This window comes from Zeus faber (genome assembly GCF_960531495.2).
Source record: "Zeus faber genome assembly, chromosome: 22".
NCBI lineage: Eukaryota > Metazoa > Chordata > Actinopteri > Zeiformes > Zeidae > Zeus > Zeus faber.
This window is the reverse complement of record NC_137209.1, coordinates 14,445,021-14,464,529: the sequence shown is the minus strand read 5'-3', so window position 1 is coordinate 14,464,529 and position 19,509 is coordinate 14,445,021. Positions and strand designations below refer to the sequence as shown.

At 46.0% G+C, this 19,509-nt stretch overlaps 1 protein-coding gene across 1 annotated transcript in view; it reads right to left on the bottom strand.

Moving 5' to 3' along the window:
* sorcs2 (sortilin-related VPS10 domain containing receptor 2) overlaps window positions 1-19,509 on the bottom strand; it is a gene marked incomplete at its 5' end in the record, with an annotated part of 224,082 nt that overhangs the window by 111,208 nt on the left and 93,365 nt on the right. Inside the window, one exon of the mRNA XM_080023540.1 lies at window positions 6,452-6,551. Coding sequence (XP_079879666.1) covers window positions 6,452-6,551 — 100 coding nt within the window. The remainder of the gene's footprint in view (window positions 1-6,451; window positions 6,552-19,509) is intronic.

Genomic DNA, 19,509 nt, shown 5'->3' with positions numbered 1-19,509 from the left:
CGTGTATCTTTAATTGACAGGTCCGTGGCAGTCTGCCAGTGTTAAATCTGATCCATCACACTTTTAGCCAGATTAGGGTTTTTATAAAATTCTAATTAATATAACAAATGTTATAATTATCGCGTTGCTTAATCCGCATCTCAGACGAGAGCTTCGGCCACATTCGCTATTTTGCTGATAAAGGTGAGAAGGCCAAAACTGGGCGCCGGTTAAAGCGCTTTGGTCAAATTACTCATCTGGGGAAAATGCCCTTCTTTTCATTCCTGTGACAAGTGTGCTGTCAAAACAAACAATACTGATCAATGCTGCATCACATTACAGGCCAAGGATGTTCTATCCATTCTTTATTCATCTTAAAAAAAAATGCAATAAGCCTTGGCAAGGCCTTCGAGGCTTCAGATTCTAAAGCTGAACTCTAAATATGGTTCCAAAGCAGCGCCTCCACTGGTGGCTACAGATTTAAACTCGTCATGTATATCATTGATTTTATATATAATTGGCTGTACACTCAGACTTTGCGAAAGCCGGAACAGGTTCACGGGTTGCCTCCACAGGTTGCTTGCAACCATGGAAACACTGGAGTAGACGGTTGGAGATAAAAGGGAAACACAGATACCCGGAAGGACCACCTATTATTGGGATAGATGTAGGAGGAGGTCGCACTGAGACAAAGGATGAAAGGAGGAGTGTGACACGGCAAAATTGGACAAAAATAACAATGTCATTCGGCCGAATGCCACGTGTCGCCCCACGGACTCCAAAAAAAACCCAAGATCGCCGGTTTCAGCCCCGTAGCGCTACGTCACCTCGGAGGCTGCGTCTGACTTGAGCCGTCTTTCATCAACAGATACACAAAAAGTGAGAAGGCGTCGTCCACCGGATGTGACTGTCGCCGGTCGCCATTACAGCGACAAATTAGGCGCCCCCAAATTCATCGGACAACTCAACCGTCTGCAAGCCCAAATGAATACTGCCACGTCCGTCTACGTGCCCTTTCTCTAAACAGTAGGATTTCACGGTGGCTTTTCTTAATGGTATTATAGCTGTTGTATTCCGGGTGTCTTCCTGACAGCATGTTAGACTTAGGGACATCCAGCCAAATCTTGGGAGGCGAAGCTTTAATCTGAATGGGATATTATAAAGGGATTAGCCACGGACACATTTTTATTTTTAGATGGCCAGCTCGATAACTAGGCCAGCAAGCGTGGTGACGAGATCGGGACCGGCCAGTATTAGCTTGTGAAATGGAAGCTATGCAAACGAAAGGCTGACTCAAACAGCAGAATTGCGATGACCTTGTGTGAGCAAAGCAGTCAAAACAGAGCTTTAAAAATCTACTTTAACTGATTTATTATAAGAAAAAACATGATGACCATACTCCCTATGGACTTGCAGTAGACAGATAAGCTATAGCAGGGATTGGGATTCAGCCAACAGAAGGCAGTGGTAATCTATGGATCTGGTTCACATTGTATTGATCTTGTATCAATCCATTTAAGACTCGCATCGGGAGTCAAAGTGTAGGAGGTGGTCTGAGACAATGTCAACCCAGATTACTATGGGGGTCCTGAAAATTGTGAAAGGAGGACACGCACAGGACCCAACGGCAGCTGTGGAAAACCAGAGGTCGATAGTCCGGATGAATGCTTGGGACAAAGCTGATCATGGAGGTCATGTTTGGCACAAAATATTGCATAATCTGAATAGGATTTGCGGTACTGTATTGTACAATTTGTGCGGCACTAATGTAGAAGCAGGAGCACGGCATGTTGTTAACAGTAAGAGGAATGCACATCCCAAAAGGAGCCATCACAAGGGGTTGGAGCTATCAATCCATATCAAGATGGTCAATGCTGACAAAGTCAATGTACACAGAGAGACTTCTCTGATGGTTCTTATGTAACAACAAGTTATTCAATATGAACAACACCTGAAAACACACGGAAATAAGTATCAATTAGAAAGACCCACCCCCGCAAAAAGCAAAAAATAGGTGGAAAATTTGCTGAGTTAAATCCTCCAAGAGGGAGCTAGTTAGTGTGTGGATCGTTTGTTGTCAACAACACAGACATAAGGACATTGGGCCCACACGACACTGTGGGTGGACCAAACCTCTGTGGTGGAACCCTGGAAACAAGCAGCCCTCCAGCAGGTAATTAGCTCGGGGATTCATGGCCTGGCACGGCCTGGCACAGCCTCCCGCCTCAGTTAAATGTCTCCGTCTAACAAGCCCCGTGCACAGCAAGACCCCTTATCTCCCCGTGAGCAGGTTCTTAGATTGGTGTCTGGGGGAAGAGGATGAAGGGAAAGGCAGATTCTCTACGGTGTGGGGATGACGCAAAGACTGCAGGGACAGAGGGAACAGAGCGGAGGACGAGGGAAGAGAAGAGAAGGGAACGGATCGGTCTCCCACGGCTGCCGGGTGTCGACTCTGGACCGGCGGAATGCAGGCTTTGCACTGCAAGCACATAGTCCAGAGAGGTTGTCTCTTGTCTGTTGTGACGTCAAGGTTGATACGCAGATGAATCCCGGCCAAGTCAATTCTCTCCCGAGTGGCCCAAAGTCGAACCCCGTTGACTATCTCTACCGTTAGGGGCTGATTCGCTTTTCCCAGTTAAGTTTCAGTTTTCTTTTTCTAAGGATGTCAGAGAGCCACCGTATTTAGGTAGGTCTGAGTTAGTTGGCTGTTCAGATGAGCTTTACAAAGAAGGGGCTGAACGTCTCATGGCCGAGTCCTTTCCAGGTCAATGATGCCGAGAGCTGCTTGCATCACTGCTATTGAACTCCTTTCATCATAATTTTGTTCAAATTATTTATTTCCTTTGCACAGAAACAGCCCGAATCAAATATGCGGGGCCGGTTCTGAGCACAGGTCCTATAGGCGGTTGCCTAGGGCGCCTATCATCCTTGGGCCCGTGAAGCCAACAAGAAATCAAAGAAAATTGTTGTATATATATATATATATATATAATTTATTTATTTATTTATTTTTATTCGACTACTTGATCCGACTCGGGCGGGGAAATTTCTTAATGTTGGTCTGTCTTGCAGAGGGGATCGGCGCCTGGGCTCGTCAGCCGACAAGGAGCCAGTTCAGAACGACAATCCTCCTGCGCCAAAAATCATTTGAAATCACTTTTGCCATTTTGGCAAACAAACCCCTACCTGTGGGCAGAGATTCCCACAAGGGCGTTTCAACATACAGATGTTATATTTTTTTGTTTTTATAAAAAATATATTTTTGGCTCAACCAGGGGCAGACTGTCCTGGCAGCACCAGGCATTTTTTCCGGTCTGCTGCTTGACAATGGGGCCGATACAACGCAAAATATTGTGGGGTTTGGGGTTGTTCACTAGAGAGGACTCTGTCAAGGCCACCCAGATGATAGTTCCGTTGGTAGCCAAAGCCTGGTTCTATTCCCTGCCGAGTGGCTCACAACCAGCCTGGGGGCTGAGGTGTCCAGATGGAAACAACAACCAGGGGAGGGGCGTGACCCTTTTAAAGAACTTCACAGGCACCTTCTTACAGATCTCATCTAGGGCTCCAAATAGGCTGGAGCCAGCTACACAAATAAGAAAATGAAAAAGAAAATGATCAGATTACCATTTAAGAGTATATTTTTCTAATAGATTTCAAACTGGGGGACACATTCAGACACAGTCCGAACTTCAGAAGAGGCTCTTAGAATAGAATGGTCTCTAAAATTGTCCTCCATCAAAGAAAAATAGATTGGAAACCCAAAACTCTTTGAATTACAATTCACGGAATTAGTGACAGTGGCCCTCCATGCTGCCTTATGCATTTCTCTTTGTTGTGCAATGTTTTGTGCTTCCCTTTGCATTGATCTCTTTTGTTTGTTGATTATATCTCTTATTATGCAGGTAATAACCACATTCTCAGACGACAGTCATTAATCACAACAGAAGCTGTATGAGCTGGACCGTCTCGTCTGCCCATTAAAGGATTCAGTAAGAAAGTTGGTCATAGGTCCAGACTTTGTGTTCTCCGGCGCTTATCTGACGAGAAGTATTTTAATGAATTCGCGAAACAATTGTGTTAGCCTAAGCAAACTAAGGTTTTGATCGCTAGTTTTATTTAAAAATGCCACATAATGTATGTCTAGCCATAAAATGTGAATTCATCATCGTGCAGCAGGACATTAATTATTTCGATTTTGTCAAAGAAAGAGATCGTAACACATTTTCAAAACAAAACTGATCACATATTAAGACTTTTCTAAAGCCCCTGCATCGATAAGCAGGTTTGCGTTATCGCACATCTGAAACTGGGAAGTGAAGAAGGAACGCCTAGGATACAGCACCCCGGCTTATATAAATTGGTCTCGCCTGCTGCACAAGCAAATCTTTGACGCTTCCTTTCAAACAATCTGCAGCACATAGACGTCTGGGAACCCGCTTGGGTTCAAATGAAAAAAAAAAGACGCTGCGCCAAAAGAGATAGAATGCGGCCCCGTCTCTGCGTGGAACCGGCGACATGTAAATATATGGCATGGGCACCGCCTGCAGGTCTGTTGACCTTGTACCGCGACAGCCATGTTGCAAACACAAAAGCAAGCGGGGACCTGCTTGACAACTGTTGCAGAATAACACGGCCGTCCGCTTGGCGCACGGTTTGTGCTCAGGGGTGTGAATGTGTGTGTGTGTGCGTGCGTGTGTGTGTGTGTGTGTGCGGGGGGCTTCCCTTCCCTTCATAAATAGCGTCTTGAGCCAGAGCTTTTACGGAGGCCCCCTCTCTCATCACGGAGAGAGCGGCGGACGTGGTCTTTGACTGAAGCCTAACCTCTCTCTTTAATTGCCTCAAGTCCTATTGATCACTCGGTGGCACACCTCGCACCTTCCCAGCGTGATCCCCTCCCCTCACGCAGTGTTGTAATCCCCTCGCGGGACGGGGGGAGGGGGGCTTACCGGATTCACTCGGGTGTTCTCTCTGATGTGATTAGCGGTATCGATCAAAGTTTTTTGTGCTCAACTTTGGTGACCCCTTGTAATTTAGACACCAGACGAAGAGGAAGAAAGCAAACACGCCGACGCATACAAATCTTTTTTTGTTGGGGGGATCGAGCCGTGCTTAATAATGAACTCGCTGTGAAGACACACACACACACACACACACACAGGCACACAGAGATAGCCGGAACCAGTTTACACATCCCATCGCAAAAAGCCAGCACGCGGAGAAATGTGCAGAACACAACCTGCACACGCACAAACATTTATAAACTCCCCTGCTATTAAGCCCTGAAGGTGGGTTCAGGCAGCAGCTTGATCCACAGTTCCCATTACCCGCAGACTTCCTACTGTCAGAACACACGCTCTTATGGCGAGGATCCCCCCCGCACAAGCACACACCCCCGTTTCCCCCTGGGGGCTAACCAGCCTACTGCCAACTACCTTGCCGTCTTCCTCCGCTCTCTCACTGTCCCTGAGGGAAATTAAGACGACTTCATTCCCAAGCAATTAAACACTACAGCCGCCTTGCCCACAAACTACTGTCTGTGTGAGTAGCTGTACAGACGTGTGTGTGTGTGTGTGTGTGTGTGTGTGTGTGTGTGTGTGTGTGTGTGTGTGTGTGTGTGTGTGTGTGTGTGTGTGTGTGTGTGTGTGTGTGTATGTGTATGTGTGATTCCAGAGGATTGAGGCCGTGAGTCCCTGAAGGACATGTGGAGAGGGGGAATGGAGGAAGGAGTGAGAGGAGTGACTACATCTAATCTTCCCCTATCTCTCCATCGATTAGAGGCACCCTGGGCCCCGGCGATAGCGTCAGCCAATTGGACAAGCTGCCACGCCTGGCAGTCCAATCATATCTCAGCTCCAGTCACCTACGGGAGTCGCAGTTTGCACTAAAGCTTATCTACTACTTAAAAAAAAAAAAAAAATTTAATTTTGGAGCTGTCCGTAAAGTCCTGATGGAAGTCCCCCCCGCCCCTCAGCACCCTCCCATTTCGGTTCATTTGAGGAGCAACGACTTGTCCTTGAACTTGTATGGCTTAGTTTAATCGGGTTGTCTCGGCGAGATTAAAATCTCTGAGAACAAATGACATTTGTAAAAACACAAGCCTGGGAGAGTTCAAAGGAAATAAATGTGACCGGCTCATTGATCTTGATCACACTTGTCCTCCGGTGCCTTAAACCTGCGAGCAGACCTGCATAAGAGAAAGAGGACCGCGGCGGACCGGGCGGCGTGGTCGAGCCTCGAGTCGGCCGATTCAGCGCCCGCGCGGCGCTGACTTATCCCACCCGGGGCAGGGAGCTTTCTCAATGTTTGTCTTGTCTTGCAGAAGGGTCCGGCGCACGGGCTCGTCAGCCGACCGGGAGCCAGTTCGGAATGCCTTTCCTCCTGCGCCCCAAAATCATAATTTCGCCGTGTGGGCAAACAAACCCCTACCGGTGAGCAGAGGCTCCGGCAAGGACGTTTCGCTGTGTCCTCCTACCTTTTTCTTGTTGGTGGGGCAGATGTAGAAGCTGGTCACCACGATGGTCGTGCCCGGCATTAGGTTGAGTTTGGTGTAGGTGGTGCCATAGTCTGTGGACCTGCAGACACAACACAAGGATCGGTCAGTGAGGTGGCCCCAATTGGTCTCCTGCGCCGCGACAAACCCAAGTACATACACCCACGCACACACTCTCACACACAACAATGCTGTAGGTCCGCTATATTTCGGCATTTCAGAGTGCGTCAAAAGGAGATGGAAAGCTTGGGGGAGCGGACAGAAGATGATCACATCTGCCAAAGGCTCCGGGGTTAGTGAGACATGGAACTATCATCGGTGCAAGCGGCAGCCATTAAGAAAACGAAGGGAGGTCTTCGCGATGAAAACACTGAGAAACGCCCAAATGCGCTGTAACGCTTTAATGTTAAAAGGTGAAGGTATGGGTGACTCCAAAAATCGATGGTCTGTTGCTGTGATGTTTCACCGCCCCCCCCTCGCGGGTTTGGAACACGCCCCGACGGTGTTGCGCACCGCAATCAGCCCCGGATGGAGGGGTTCAACGGGAGGGCGTCCGGCAGGGAGCTGTCTTAATGAGGGAGACCGCTCTGCGAGCACGTCGGCCGGGTCTCGGGACAAGAGAGTCCCGGCGGGCTGCCCGCCGTACGCTGATAACACAGACACAGACACCCTCACACACAGCGCGACGACACCACAAAGTGAGATGTGTGAGCGCCACGGACACACTCATCCATTCAATCGTCGGAGAGGGATCGTCGAGAAAATGCATTGTCCCGGCAGAGGGAGAGCCAATTCTTTTGTCTTTCTCCCCATCCCACCTCATTCCGTCCGCCCCCCTCTTTTCCCTCTTTGCGCCCAGGGGGCAAGTGGTCTTTATCTACCTTCGTGTTAAACCTGGATCGCTTCGAGTACACGGACAGACAGGTGCAGGGGGCCAGACTCCCTCGTCCCCTCGAAGCCCGCCAACTGCCGGCTGTGTTTGGGGGTTAACGGCGAGCCGCCCCCGCTCTGCACTGCTGCACTCCCTTAAGAGCTGTTTTTATGTGTGTGTTCCTTCCTTGCTTTTTATTTTTATATGATTAATTGAATGTTTGTCTTCATCCTTTTCGCGGTGCTTTGTTTTTGAGCTTTTAAACTTTTTTCTGGGTTTTTTTGGTGGCGATTTTTATGAGGCATTTTCCGAACTGGCATCTCAAGCTGGAACAAATTGTTAATATTTTTATAATAATAATAATAATAATAATAATTCTGTTTGATAATACTATTTATAATAATAATATTGCTGTTATTATTTTATCATATTATTACATTATTACTTTAATGTTTTGTAGTGGCAGGGGAGCATCACAGCAGGGCTATTCATCTGTAGAGCCCAGGCAATATATCGGCCATTATTTGTCTTTTTTGACCACATCGGGATGTGGTCAAAAAAGACAAGCTGATGTGTCCCAATTTTTAAATAAGTATAATGAACAAAAAAACATTGATAATTGATCCTGTCTCATCAAAATAAGCGCAGAAGTCTGACTAGGCGTTATACTGTAAATACATCCATGTTTAATGTTTATACTCACGTTTAGACAGGGACACGGGTTTCCAAACAGGAAGGGATGCTGCGTACATGGGAAACTCGGAAAATTAATTAGTTTCGAAATTGATGATGCGTTCACTGGAACTCGAAAAAAAGAAATCTAATTTAATATCATCTTTTACATTCTCTTATCTATCAAAAAGTTCCTTGTACGTTTAATTGTATTTATTTGTTTGCTTATAAGTTTAATGTTCTCATTTATAGAAGCTCTAATAAAAAAAAAGTTTTTAAAATTGATTTGAATATTTTGCACTTCTTGACAAATAACAAAGGGTCAAAATATCAGTAATCGGTGGGCTAGGACCCTCCAAAATCATGATTATCCTGTTGCATAAGGGCTTAACAAACTCATAATTTAAAAACAAAGTTATCTTCATAGTTCAGAGTATAGCAAATCTTGTAAAACCAAGGAAAATAAAATGCTAAACCATCATTAAAATTTTTTTAAATTGTCTTCATCAATTTACAAATAAGCTAAAAATGAACTAACACATTTCCAAATCATATACTCTCAGGTTTTACATTGTCGATGGACATTGCTTCTATATAGTCATATGGTCGATGCCATTTTAAGCGCTATGGGCATTTCTGAAATGAATGTAACTGTAGTTCAGTGCACTGAATACTCCAACGCTGAATAAGAGCGCTGGATCGCTGGGCATAATTTGCTGAAAGGACGTCATTTGTGTTAAGATGCCGAGGTGTGCATGTGCGCGTGCATGTGAGCGGGTGAAAATGTGATAATTAGGTTGGATGAGGGCCACAAGAGACGGTTTACGAGATACAGCAAGTCTCTCACATTAACATACCTGAAAAAACGAAAACAATCCAAATGATAAGTGGGTTGTGGTCGTGCTGTAGGCTTTATACCCAGGGTGTTTCCCCATTGAAAGCCACTAGATTTACTGGCTTTTACTATCTTCACTAGAATTATCTGCAGGGTCTGTGAATTTATATTGAGTTTAGAACATTAGTAAAGCATGTGGCGTTGCCTATTAATGTGATATCAACGTGATATCTACAAAACTGAAGCTGATTGGCTCATTACAGGAAGCCGCTTTAAAGCTAAAGGTCACTAGATTGGCTTAAATTACTCAAAAACGTTATTAAGTGAAACCAACTCCAGTAAAGTGCCGCTGCGGGAACAACAAGAACCGAAACTGGCTTCACCTCTTTAAATGGGTTTCCTATGGCCCGCCCACGATCAGCGATCCTAACCCACTGTCTCACACAAACAATGCTTATTGCCTGTTTTCCTGTGCATTGCATCAATTGGAGCCAATCTATCTTCACCACGGAGGTCTCCAATGCCTTATCGGCATTAAAAATTCATAGTCCTTCATTAGTGGCGGTGTAATGGCCACTGGGGCTGAGGCGGGCCCTCTGCCCAGAAATCTATCTCATCTGGACTCTGGTCTATTTGCTACCCTCGTCCCCTTCTGGGCTACCCTCATTACACCTCAGTAGCTGGGCAATTGTCCTTTAGGACGGGGCCCCACTGTTACAGAGGCTTTGCAGAGCATCTGTCCGGTGTTGAAGATCACAAAAGGAGCCGCATTAGCTCAATAAAAGGTTGAGGAGAAACCCCACAAAAGAGCAAAAGCAAAAACAACCAATAGGAAAATGGCTAGTGTGGTCAACGAACAAGAAAACAGAGGAAGCTTCAAAACAGAGGAAGAGCTTAAGGGGCTTGAAGAGACCCTCAACGAAACTAATAAGGCTAATTTGGGAGGGGTGGGAGGGCGGGCGGTGGCAGTAACGGGGGGGGGGGGTTTCAGATTTGACGGTGGCCCCGGATCAGTAATATGGAGGAGAGTAATGATGCTGAGTTAATGGGGGAGCTCATTTAATACTCTCTGCCACTCAGACTCTTGGATTAATAGACTGGAAGGGAGCGATCGTAGATTAATGGGGAATAATTATGTTAAAACAGTGTGGGAAGAGGAGGAAGTGAACAGGAGCACTGAACAGAGGGAGAAAAGAAACAGGGAAGACCGGGCAGGCCGAGACCGATTAACGGCAGAAATTGCCTCTTTTGTGCTCAGATAAGCCGAAGGGTACAATTTTGAATGAAAGTATGAGAGTATAAATGCAAAGAGCAGGTCATTTGGCGTTGATTGTCAGCCGTCGGAAATATCTTTAAGGGGGCCGAATATGCTTTTCCTTATTTTCTGTAATATATATATAAGGCTACAATGTCGGATGTTCATATTAAACGTGGCCAAAGTGTCGAATAATGAGGTTAACGAATGACATTTACATTTCATTTAGAAGATGCTTTTATCCAAAGCGACTTACAATTATTCAAACACGGATGGACGCAGCCATCAGGAGCAATTAAGGAGCAAGTGTCTTGCTCAAGGACACTACAGCATGCTAGCAGGAGCTACCCTCCCCTATCACAATGACAAAGAAATCGCCGCAAACAAAAAGCTCGGTTCCGATTGCGTTCGGATTTCTTCATACAGTATGGTCCATCAGATCCGCTATGCGTTTCGCCAAACAAAAACGATAAAAACAGTGCGTTTCTTATACATTATTATTTTCCTACGTGTACATGTTTCCGTGTCCGTGTCCCACAAGCTTGGAGCATGGCAACCCAAGTCACTAATTTGGGCCCTGTAGATTGCTTATTGCTTATTTCTCGCCACAAATTTGTTCGGAGACAGATTTCAGTGGGCCGATAAGGTCAAATCCGTGAAAGTTTACAGAGCACGTAAGGCCGGAGTAAAGCTCACACCCCATGGGTTCACAGAATACGGAACTTGTACTCAAACCCCGCTGGCTCAGAACTCGGGGTTTGGCTGCTAATTTTTCAAATAAAGCTACACACACACTGAAACAGCCTTTGGAAGCTTTGGAACACTACGCTATAGAGGCATGTCACAATGCCCCCAATACATGATCCAGGGTTTCCCCACTGTATTGCAAGCCCAGTGGCCCGCCGGGCTTAAGTTGACCCCTTGTAGGGCCTAAGCATCACCGTTTTTGGTCCCGAGCGGTGTCTACCGGACCGGAGGGTGAGTGTTTGAAATCCTCCGTGCGAAGCGCCACCGCTTTCCACAAATCTTTTGGTCGAGAGCCAAACAAGCAGCGCCGCTCGTCAATGTCACATTATGGTCGCGGAGCCAATCAGATAAAAGAGGCGGGTCGTAAAGGTTTTAACGACAGATAACGTTATTTATTAACTTGTTAAAAATATATGAAAAGTAATGAAGGACAAATGTTGTTTTTTTTTCATCAGAAAAAAAAAAAAAAAAAAAAAAAGACCTGATCTAAATTTTATAAAAAAAATAAAATTAAAAATAAAAAGAATGATTAAAAATAAATTCTCTATCTATCTGTCATTCCGATCATGCATTAAAGCCCTCGGAAAACAGCCCCCCTGGGGGCTGTAGGTATGAAAGTTGTGTGAAAGTTGATGCACCCGGGCGAGACAACCGAACGTGAAAGCGCCTGACAAAAATTTCGCAAATAATGCCCCGATAATCTTTTCACATCCAAAACATTAGAGAAGTGAGCAGACAGCGTTGGAGACAGACCGGCAGAAATGTGGTGCGAGATTTAACAGTGGTGGAGAACGAATCCGATAGAACTTGATAGGCTACACGTTCGCTATTGGCACGGAATTCAGCTTGTGATGAATTATGCATGCGGCTTCAAAGTCTTGATCCCCCCTCGCGTGAAGCCTGCATTGATTGAGACGCACAACAGTGTGTTCTTTTTTGTTCTTCAAGAGCAGATTTCAGGTTAATTCTCTTCTCCTGTGATATACATATCAGGTTCTGGCATTTATATGCTACGTACCAAAGCACATAGACAATGTCGGTCTTAATCAGGCTTGAGCAGCCGGAGGCCCAGTCTAAGACAACATCGCCACAGAGGAGGCGCGGGGCTTTAGAATTTTTGGGGAGATCTGAAGCACTAAGGGTGGCAGCGCTAACATTTTAAGCCACAATTTTAGATATAGACGCCTGTCCGTTCAAAGGATAAAGGAGCCTCGTTCACCACAAAATTCCTGCATGGGATCGTTACTATAACGGCTCTGGCGGGAAGCGACTTCTCTTAAGGTGACTTTGACCCAGCCGGTGTGACAAGGATCTATCGGGGGTTGGCTCGCACAGAGACATCACAGGGACACCAATGGACATTTGTCAAGTAAGTGTGTTTAAATGTGTGTGTGTGTGTGTGTGTGTGTGTTCGCGGCCGGCATCCCTGACAAGACGGATGGGCCGGAGCCGCGGCTGCCTGCCCAAACTCCGTCTGAGCTTTCGATCACCCGTAGAGAGATATAAAAAAAAAAAAGCCCGTCTGGGAAGAATTATATACCAGAACCGCTGTGCTTTGACACAGGACGATGAAGCATGGTGAACGTTGTGTTGCGTTAATTATGGTTATTAACTGCCTGCCAAAAAAATTGAACCGGATTTTGAACCCAAGTAGTAGAACATATAAGATTTTCTGTCGTTTAGTTGAATACACACACCCTGATACACCCTGTCTGTAAAAGGGACGATGGGATGAAAGATGGAGGGTTTGTGACATTGGAAGGTCAGCCAAAGGTTGTACAGTACATGCGCAGTTTATGGATGCTACAGTAACTTCTGCGTGACTCTCGTCTGTTGATGAATAAGTATTGTTCTGCACGGCAGCTGCCGCCTCGGCCCTTTTTTTTTTTTTTGTTACAAGACAAGTTACTTTAATGGCCATCCATCTATTTATTTTCCCCTTCTTGTTTTTATAGCAGCGCAATAGACATGGATGATAAAACACGGGGAGTCTCAGGTGTACCTTGTAAATTGGTTTAATGGGCTTCTGCCATGACCTGATTTTGTCAAAGCCGGGGGGGGGTATACTGACCGCAGACACGGCTAGAGTACGACACAGTCTTCCTGCTAGAGATGCATCGTTTTGTTGGTAAGCGAGAAATGCTGCTTCGGGTCAGGGGAACCCGGTAAACGGTCCACTTGTTTACCAAGGGAAAATAAAGATTGGGTGTTAGGAGCGACCGCCCGAGCCCGAGACAGAGACCCACCGAGAAAGCCGGGGACGGCAATTAACCTGACCCGTGAACGCCCGGCGACAAAGTGAGAGCGTTAGGCACACCACGCGAGCGATTATCCCTCGGACCCGGCTAATGGTAGATGGGCTTCGCACGGCCACGGCCCGACAGCTGCAGAGGTGTGAACCTGGCCATCACACCACAAATCCACTCGCTGGGGTAGTCTCCAGTGATTAAACAGCAAGCAGACTAAACAGCAAGAAATGGTGATGAATTTAATGACGGACTTTTACGCCAGACGAGGGAAGGCCCTTTGCCACGCAGATGAGAGGTCGTTACCTCACGGATCTTTCCGTACTTCAAAGCAGGTGAACTGATTCCATCCGCGCGCTGATATGAACCCAAATTGCCCAGCCTCACCACCCCCCGCCCCGGATCCCTCATTTTCTAAAACGACGATGATAGAGCTGCGGATTTGGACTCGAGCCACCGGGCCCCGGCTCGTGCTTTATTAAAGTCCTGTTTGTCATCTCAGAGGAGCCATTAAATGGCCCCTCATGGTGAAGTCCTTGAAGATAATGTATGGGATCCTATTACACAAAGTTCAACCCGTCGTGAGAGGCAAAAGAAGCCAATTTGGTTCATTGTGTCAAGAGGACTGCTGTGATCAGCTGATGAAAGGCCGTTGAAGCAAATTAACACACAGCACACATTAGTGGTGGTGCACCATTCGGAATATTGAGGAGGAACATTTTCTGTCAAGGTGGTAGGACACAGTATACAGAGGTTGAACTGGGGGTGCACTGTATTTGGGTCCACCCACCATTTTGAAGGTGTTCTCCGTACGGGTCTGCCGAAATGGAACGCTAATGCAGTAGGTGGGCAGCCGGAACGCCAGCCGGTACGGTGATTCATCCCAGGTAAGGCCACTTCCTGGCATTAATCATGCTCCCATCGAGTGTTGTACAAAACCACTCTAGCATATTCATCACGGGGGTCTCAGGGGCTAGTTTCACAAAACTTCTATGATGCCTTTCATTTTCGGGGGGATTTTAGCGGCTGTCTGCCTGCGGCTGTTTTCTCGTTTGTGGCAGGAGAGCGACGCGGGGCAGGCTAAGGGGTTCAGCGACTCTTCCTCGGGCACGTAGCGTTTAGCCGCCGAATTTTGGCCTCACATCCCGTTCTGTCAGTGATGTCAGGGGTGAGGCACTGAACACATGGTTTTTTGATTGAGTTTGACAGAGCCCGCCGAGAACTGTCAGTTTTACCTTTTCGTTATTTTCCTTTTTTTTTTTAACATTCATCAGTCCCCACCTCAATACTCGCTGGGGCTTCGCGGCGGTTCGCCTCCGTCCTGTCTGTGCTGACGAGCATATTTTTTGACATCTCCGGCAGGAGCCCTTTGAATATAACAAAAAAAGAAAGATATACCAAGGCCCTTAGGGGCCTCAACACAGCTGTGGAAACCCTTATCTGTCAAGACCGTCTGTTTGAGTGCTGGGGGCCCCTAGAGGGGTATTCCGGCCTTGGTACCATGGCCCTGCAGGCCCTGGACTGTAGCTCTCATGCAGTTCCACTTCACCACACAGTTAAACATCCATTGCTGATGCAATGATTCACAAGTCTGTAAAGCACCAATTGCCCGAACCTCAAATGTGTTCCTTACTGTTCTTTTTTCCCTCCTTTCTTGCACTGGTAGATAGTAAATGCAAACTGACAAAACGAATAAGGCAATATTATTATTGCCTTATCTTGATTTTTCTTCTGTTCTGTGCTACGCTGGAGCTCTGATTCAACCATCTCCGGCGGTTGGGTTTTGTAAGATTGAAGGAGCCCACGACCAGCCCGGTGAGCACTTTTGAGGTGACGTCAATCAAAACCGAAACACGAGGGGAGAGTTTGGTGCAATATGTAGACGTACGTAATAAAGAAATTTGATCAGCTTGAAAATCTCCCACACACATATATAGGTTTTACCGACCCATTAGGGGCTGCATTGGTCAACGCCACGTGCACCTTAGGCCTGTGCTCATCAAGAGATGCACAGTAATCAACTCCAAAAAAACGAAAAAGTCAGATGTCGTGACAGAAGAACAATGATTCAGACTCAATTCCCGGTTTTATCCAAATATGATCTGTCATTACGTACATTATAACAGTATTTTTCTTCTAAAATTGACAATATTTCTGCTTTGTACTGTGTGTGAACATACGATGTACATATTGTCAAGATGTTGTCTTGCAAGATCATTGCGAGATCATATGTCTTCATATAGATTTCATAAAGCATTATATTTATAGAATATGTTGGGTATATGCTACTTCAGTGCCACATATTTAAACACTATTTTTTCTATATGACATACTGTACAGTACATGGTGGCATCTTCATTCACCCACTGTAAATATATAATATTAAATAATATTACATAAACAATATTGATTTATTGTTACCATTTGCACACTCTCATTGGATGTGCTGCTTGCCAGTCGCACTCATTCTAAATACTACTCATTAAAGATCATAACAACGGTATATCTTTTAATTGAGCTTTTCTTTTTTTACTTTTTTTTTTTTTTCTTATATTTTGCGTTTTAATATTCGCTATTCTCAAAACTGAGAGTCAGATTCCTCGTATGTGTGAGCATACAATACAAACTATACAAAACATATCGTATACTGTATGTGTGAAATGTTGGGGGAAATCTATATAAAAATGGCCATAATCATGTTAGAAAACATACACCAAGTTATATATATATATATATAATATGGCTCTTCTCGATTTATTTCTCATGGTCAAATCACGGTGTTTCATGGGTGAAATAACATTGTTTTGGATCTCCTCGCAGCTGGGTTGAAACCGGTAAGGCCGTCCCCGTTGTGGCTATAAATCACTCCGGGTTGGTTTCTACTTTGCGCCTTCTTTCCTTACGAGACAATAAAGATCGAGGTGAATCGAAGTGGAACCGCTGGAACTGAATCTCCGCTCGGCGCCTAATTGTACGTGCCTTATTTTCCCTCACGAGCCCCCTCGCTTCACTTCAAAGAACAAGCTTACGCCACCCCCACCCAACGTCCCCCACCCAATCCCTTATCAGGGATTCATGCTGCAAGCGCGCACACAAACACACACACACACACACACACACACACACACACGCGCGCGCGCACACACACACACACACACACACATGCACACCCCGAGCGCCCCGGGGCATCTCATGCACATACCCCTATGCCCAAACACGACACACACCTTGCCCCCACCAGTGGCAAAAAGGCAACTTGAAAGCATCTACTCTGTGTGTGTGTGTGTGTGTGTGTGTGTGTGTGTGTGTGTATGTGCATGTGTGGACCAGTTAACCCGTCCGGAGGTAAAGAAAGAAAAGAAAAGAAAGCCTAGCACACCAAACACAAATGCATCACCTACAATTTCCACAACTGGAGAGAAAGCAAACAACGACGGACACATAAATTAAATACGCCTCCCCACCCCACCTCCTCAGTGTTTGACCTTTGACCGAGCAGACGGGCAAAGAGACTGACAGGAACTGACCTCCCCACCGCCCACACATGCACGCACACGCACACACACACGCAGACACACACACACACTCACACTGGGAGGTCGGAGGTCAGGCCTTCTGGGAGCGTGTCGCTCACTGACGTCAGGCCACTAGCGGACCAGACAATTAGTCACAAGAACTGACTCTGACAAGACTCCCCAAGACCCCCACCTCCGCCCAATCAGTTGGTACTCATTGTCATTAGTCGTGTCGCTGTTGGGGGCGGAGTAGACGCAGCGAGGTCGAAGCAAATCTCAAAAGGTGGCGGTAGGGGGGGAAAGAAGATGGCGGAAAAACGACGCAAAGCCAAGACCCTTATCTTCCGAATTAAGAGGCGGGCTGGGAGGTTGCGGTCGGCGGGAATCCCTCCGAATCGCGCACGCCGTCTGAGCCAAGCAGCCCCCCGGCGAGCACGTGCATTTACGCACCACACATGCCACATGGCGGCGAAACTGGTTCATAATACTCAGGCACGCAAAGAAAGGAAGATGCGCACCGAGATTCCCGAAGGAGTCTCGAGGCGACGACTCGTGCATTACGTTGCCCCGGTATGAGGGGTGGGTTGATCACACGATAGCCCCAATCGGATTCGTGTCCGTAAAAAGTTCCCAGATAGTCGCGATCGGGTGCCTGGGAATCGTAAAAAAAACGGTAAACCGCTTAAAAAAGGCAGTTAAAGGAGCGACTCGCTTTTATTGTGAAAAAAATAATCATATGGATGAAAGGGGAACGCTGGGAGTGAAAGGCAAATTGAATCGCACTGACGCTGCAATGTGTCTTCTACATTTACTTAAGCGCTACAAAGCAGCTTGGATTGGTCTCGGCTCACCTCATGATGTCGTGGCGCCGCAGCTGACGGGAAAATTTGTAATAATCCGTGATCCATCCACTGAGTCATTTTCCAGCGCCACGTTACATGTTTTTCCCACTTTTAAGCTTTACCTTTCACTCAGTTCAATTATTTTTAATTCTATTTATTTATATTATTATTATTATTATTTAAATTTTTTATTTATTTAGTTATTTTTATATGTATATACACATATGTATATATATATTATTTTTTTTTTTTTTCTAATACATATGAATTGATTGAAAAACTATAATACAAATTATTATTAATTATGTGTGTTTTGTCATGAATGCCCCTTTGGGGGTTAATAAAGTACCTTCATCTTCATCTTATCTTATCTCCCACATACAGATAATGTAAAATATTGCCGTGAAGCAGTTCTGCCGCTGATTTGCAACATAGCTAAAGGGGAGGGGGCATAGATATAGAGAAGTAGATACCTTGCTGGCCGCCGCTGTACGTTGCCGCCATGTATCTGCGCATCCAGCCATATTGGAAGCGGTCAAGGCCGTAACTCGCTCCAATTCTGAACCAAATTTCATGAGAAAAACCGGCTCAGAATTCAGCGAGTTGCAGTCTGGAGTGAAGTCTGCGTCTCTCGATACACATTGGATTTGTTTACGAGCCGATCTTGACCGCCCCGATATGGCGACCGCGCAGGCTATATACAGATATACTGTACGGGAGGTACCGTGGGCAGCTGTCCTGTCCTGTCACGCGAGCGCGATATATTTGTCATGATGGACAGCGGATAAACCCAATGAGACCAGGATTTTTCCGATCCAGAATATAAACTCAAATGGAGGCATTTCCACCCCTTCCTTCCTGTAAAGGCTCATTTACATTATGGTTCGATATATATATACAGTATAAAAGCCACCTCACCCCAGAGCATGTGGAGGTTAAGGTTACCTCAAAGCCACCGTTCCATGGGTCAAATAATAAAGAACCTTTTCGTTTTCCTGGAGAACCGTATGAAGAACATGGAGAACCATCCACTCACAAGTGCTTCTTACGTCGGTGATGGTCCTTGTTGGAACCGCGTTGAAAAGAACCTGAACCAAGACACCGATGAAGTCATCCGGGTGAAACACACGTGACTATTTTCCGAGGCTGTGCTCATGTATCTGAACTCATTCGACCGAAGATCGTCTTATTTTATTATTGCCCTGTAACTCGTAGATCCTGTTGTTTATCCTGGACAGCGCTGACGGCCGTGTTCTAACCACACACACACACACACACACACACACACACACACACACACACACACACACACACACACACACACTGGTAAAGAGTGGAACGCACCCCGCTCCCCACCCACCCGCCCACCGCCCCCCGCTTGGAACCGCCGCGCATACATATGGAGCTCGCGGTGGTGCAATCAACCGATGGTCGTGAGAATCGCACAGACTTCTGTGAAGGACATCTGTCTCATAATGTACGCAGCGCAGCTGGGATGTCTCTTAAATGTCTGGATGAAAAATGAGCAGGATGAGCAGACGCTTGCTGACAGGCTGGACTGTGTTTTGTGCAGCACAAATTTCCTGTGGAATAGGAAAATAGAGCAAATACATGAATACATACATACAGTATAGTATGCACATATTAGGGATGTTAATAACGAACTGTTTAACCATGAGGTGACAATAAGAATTTCGACCAGTTAATACTCGTACTATTATTACTCATACTCAATCAGTCAAACAGTTTGAAAGAGTTATAAAAATAAAAAATAAAGTAATTAAAAGAAATTTGTTGCATGGTAAAAGAAAAACGGGCTGCAGGGGGCGGGGGGCACCCGGGAGCACAGAGGAGGAAACAACTATAACACACTGTTTTCACTTGTTTTATTTGATTTGCATCCCTAGTACATATAGTACATATACAGTATGTTATGTTATGTTGTGTAAACACACACACACAGACACACACACACACACACACACACACACACACACACACACACACACACACACACACACACACACACACACACACACACACACACACACACACAC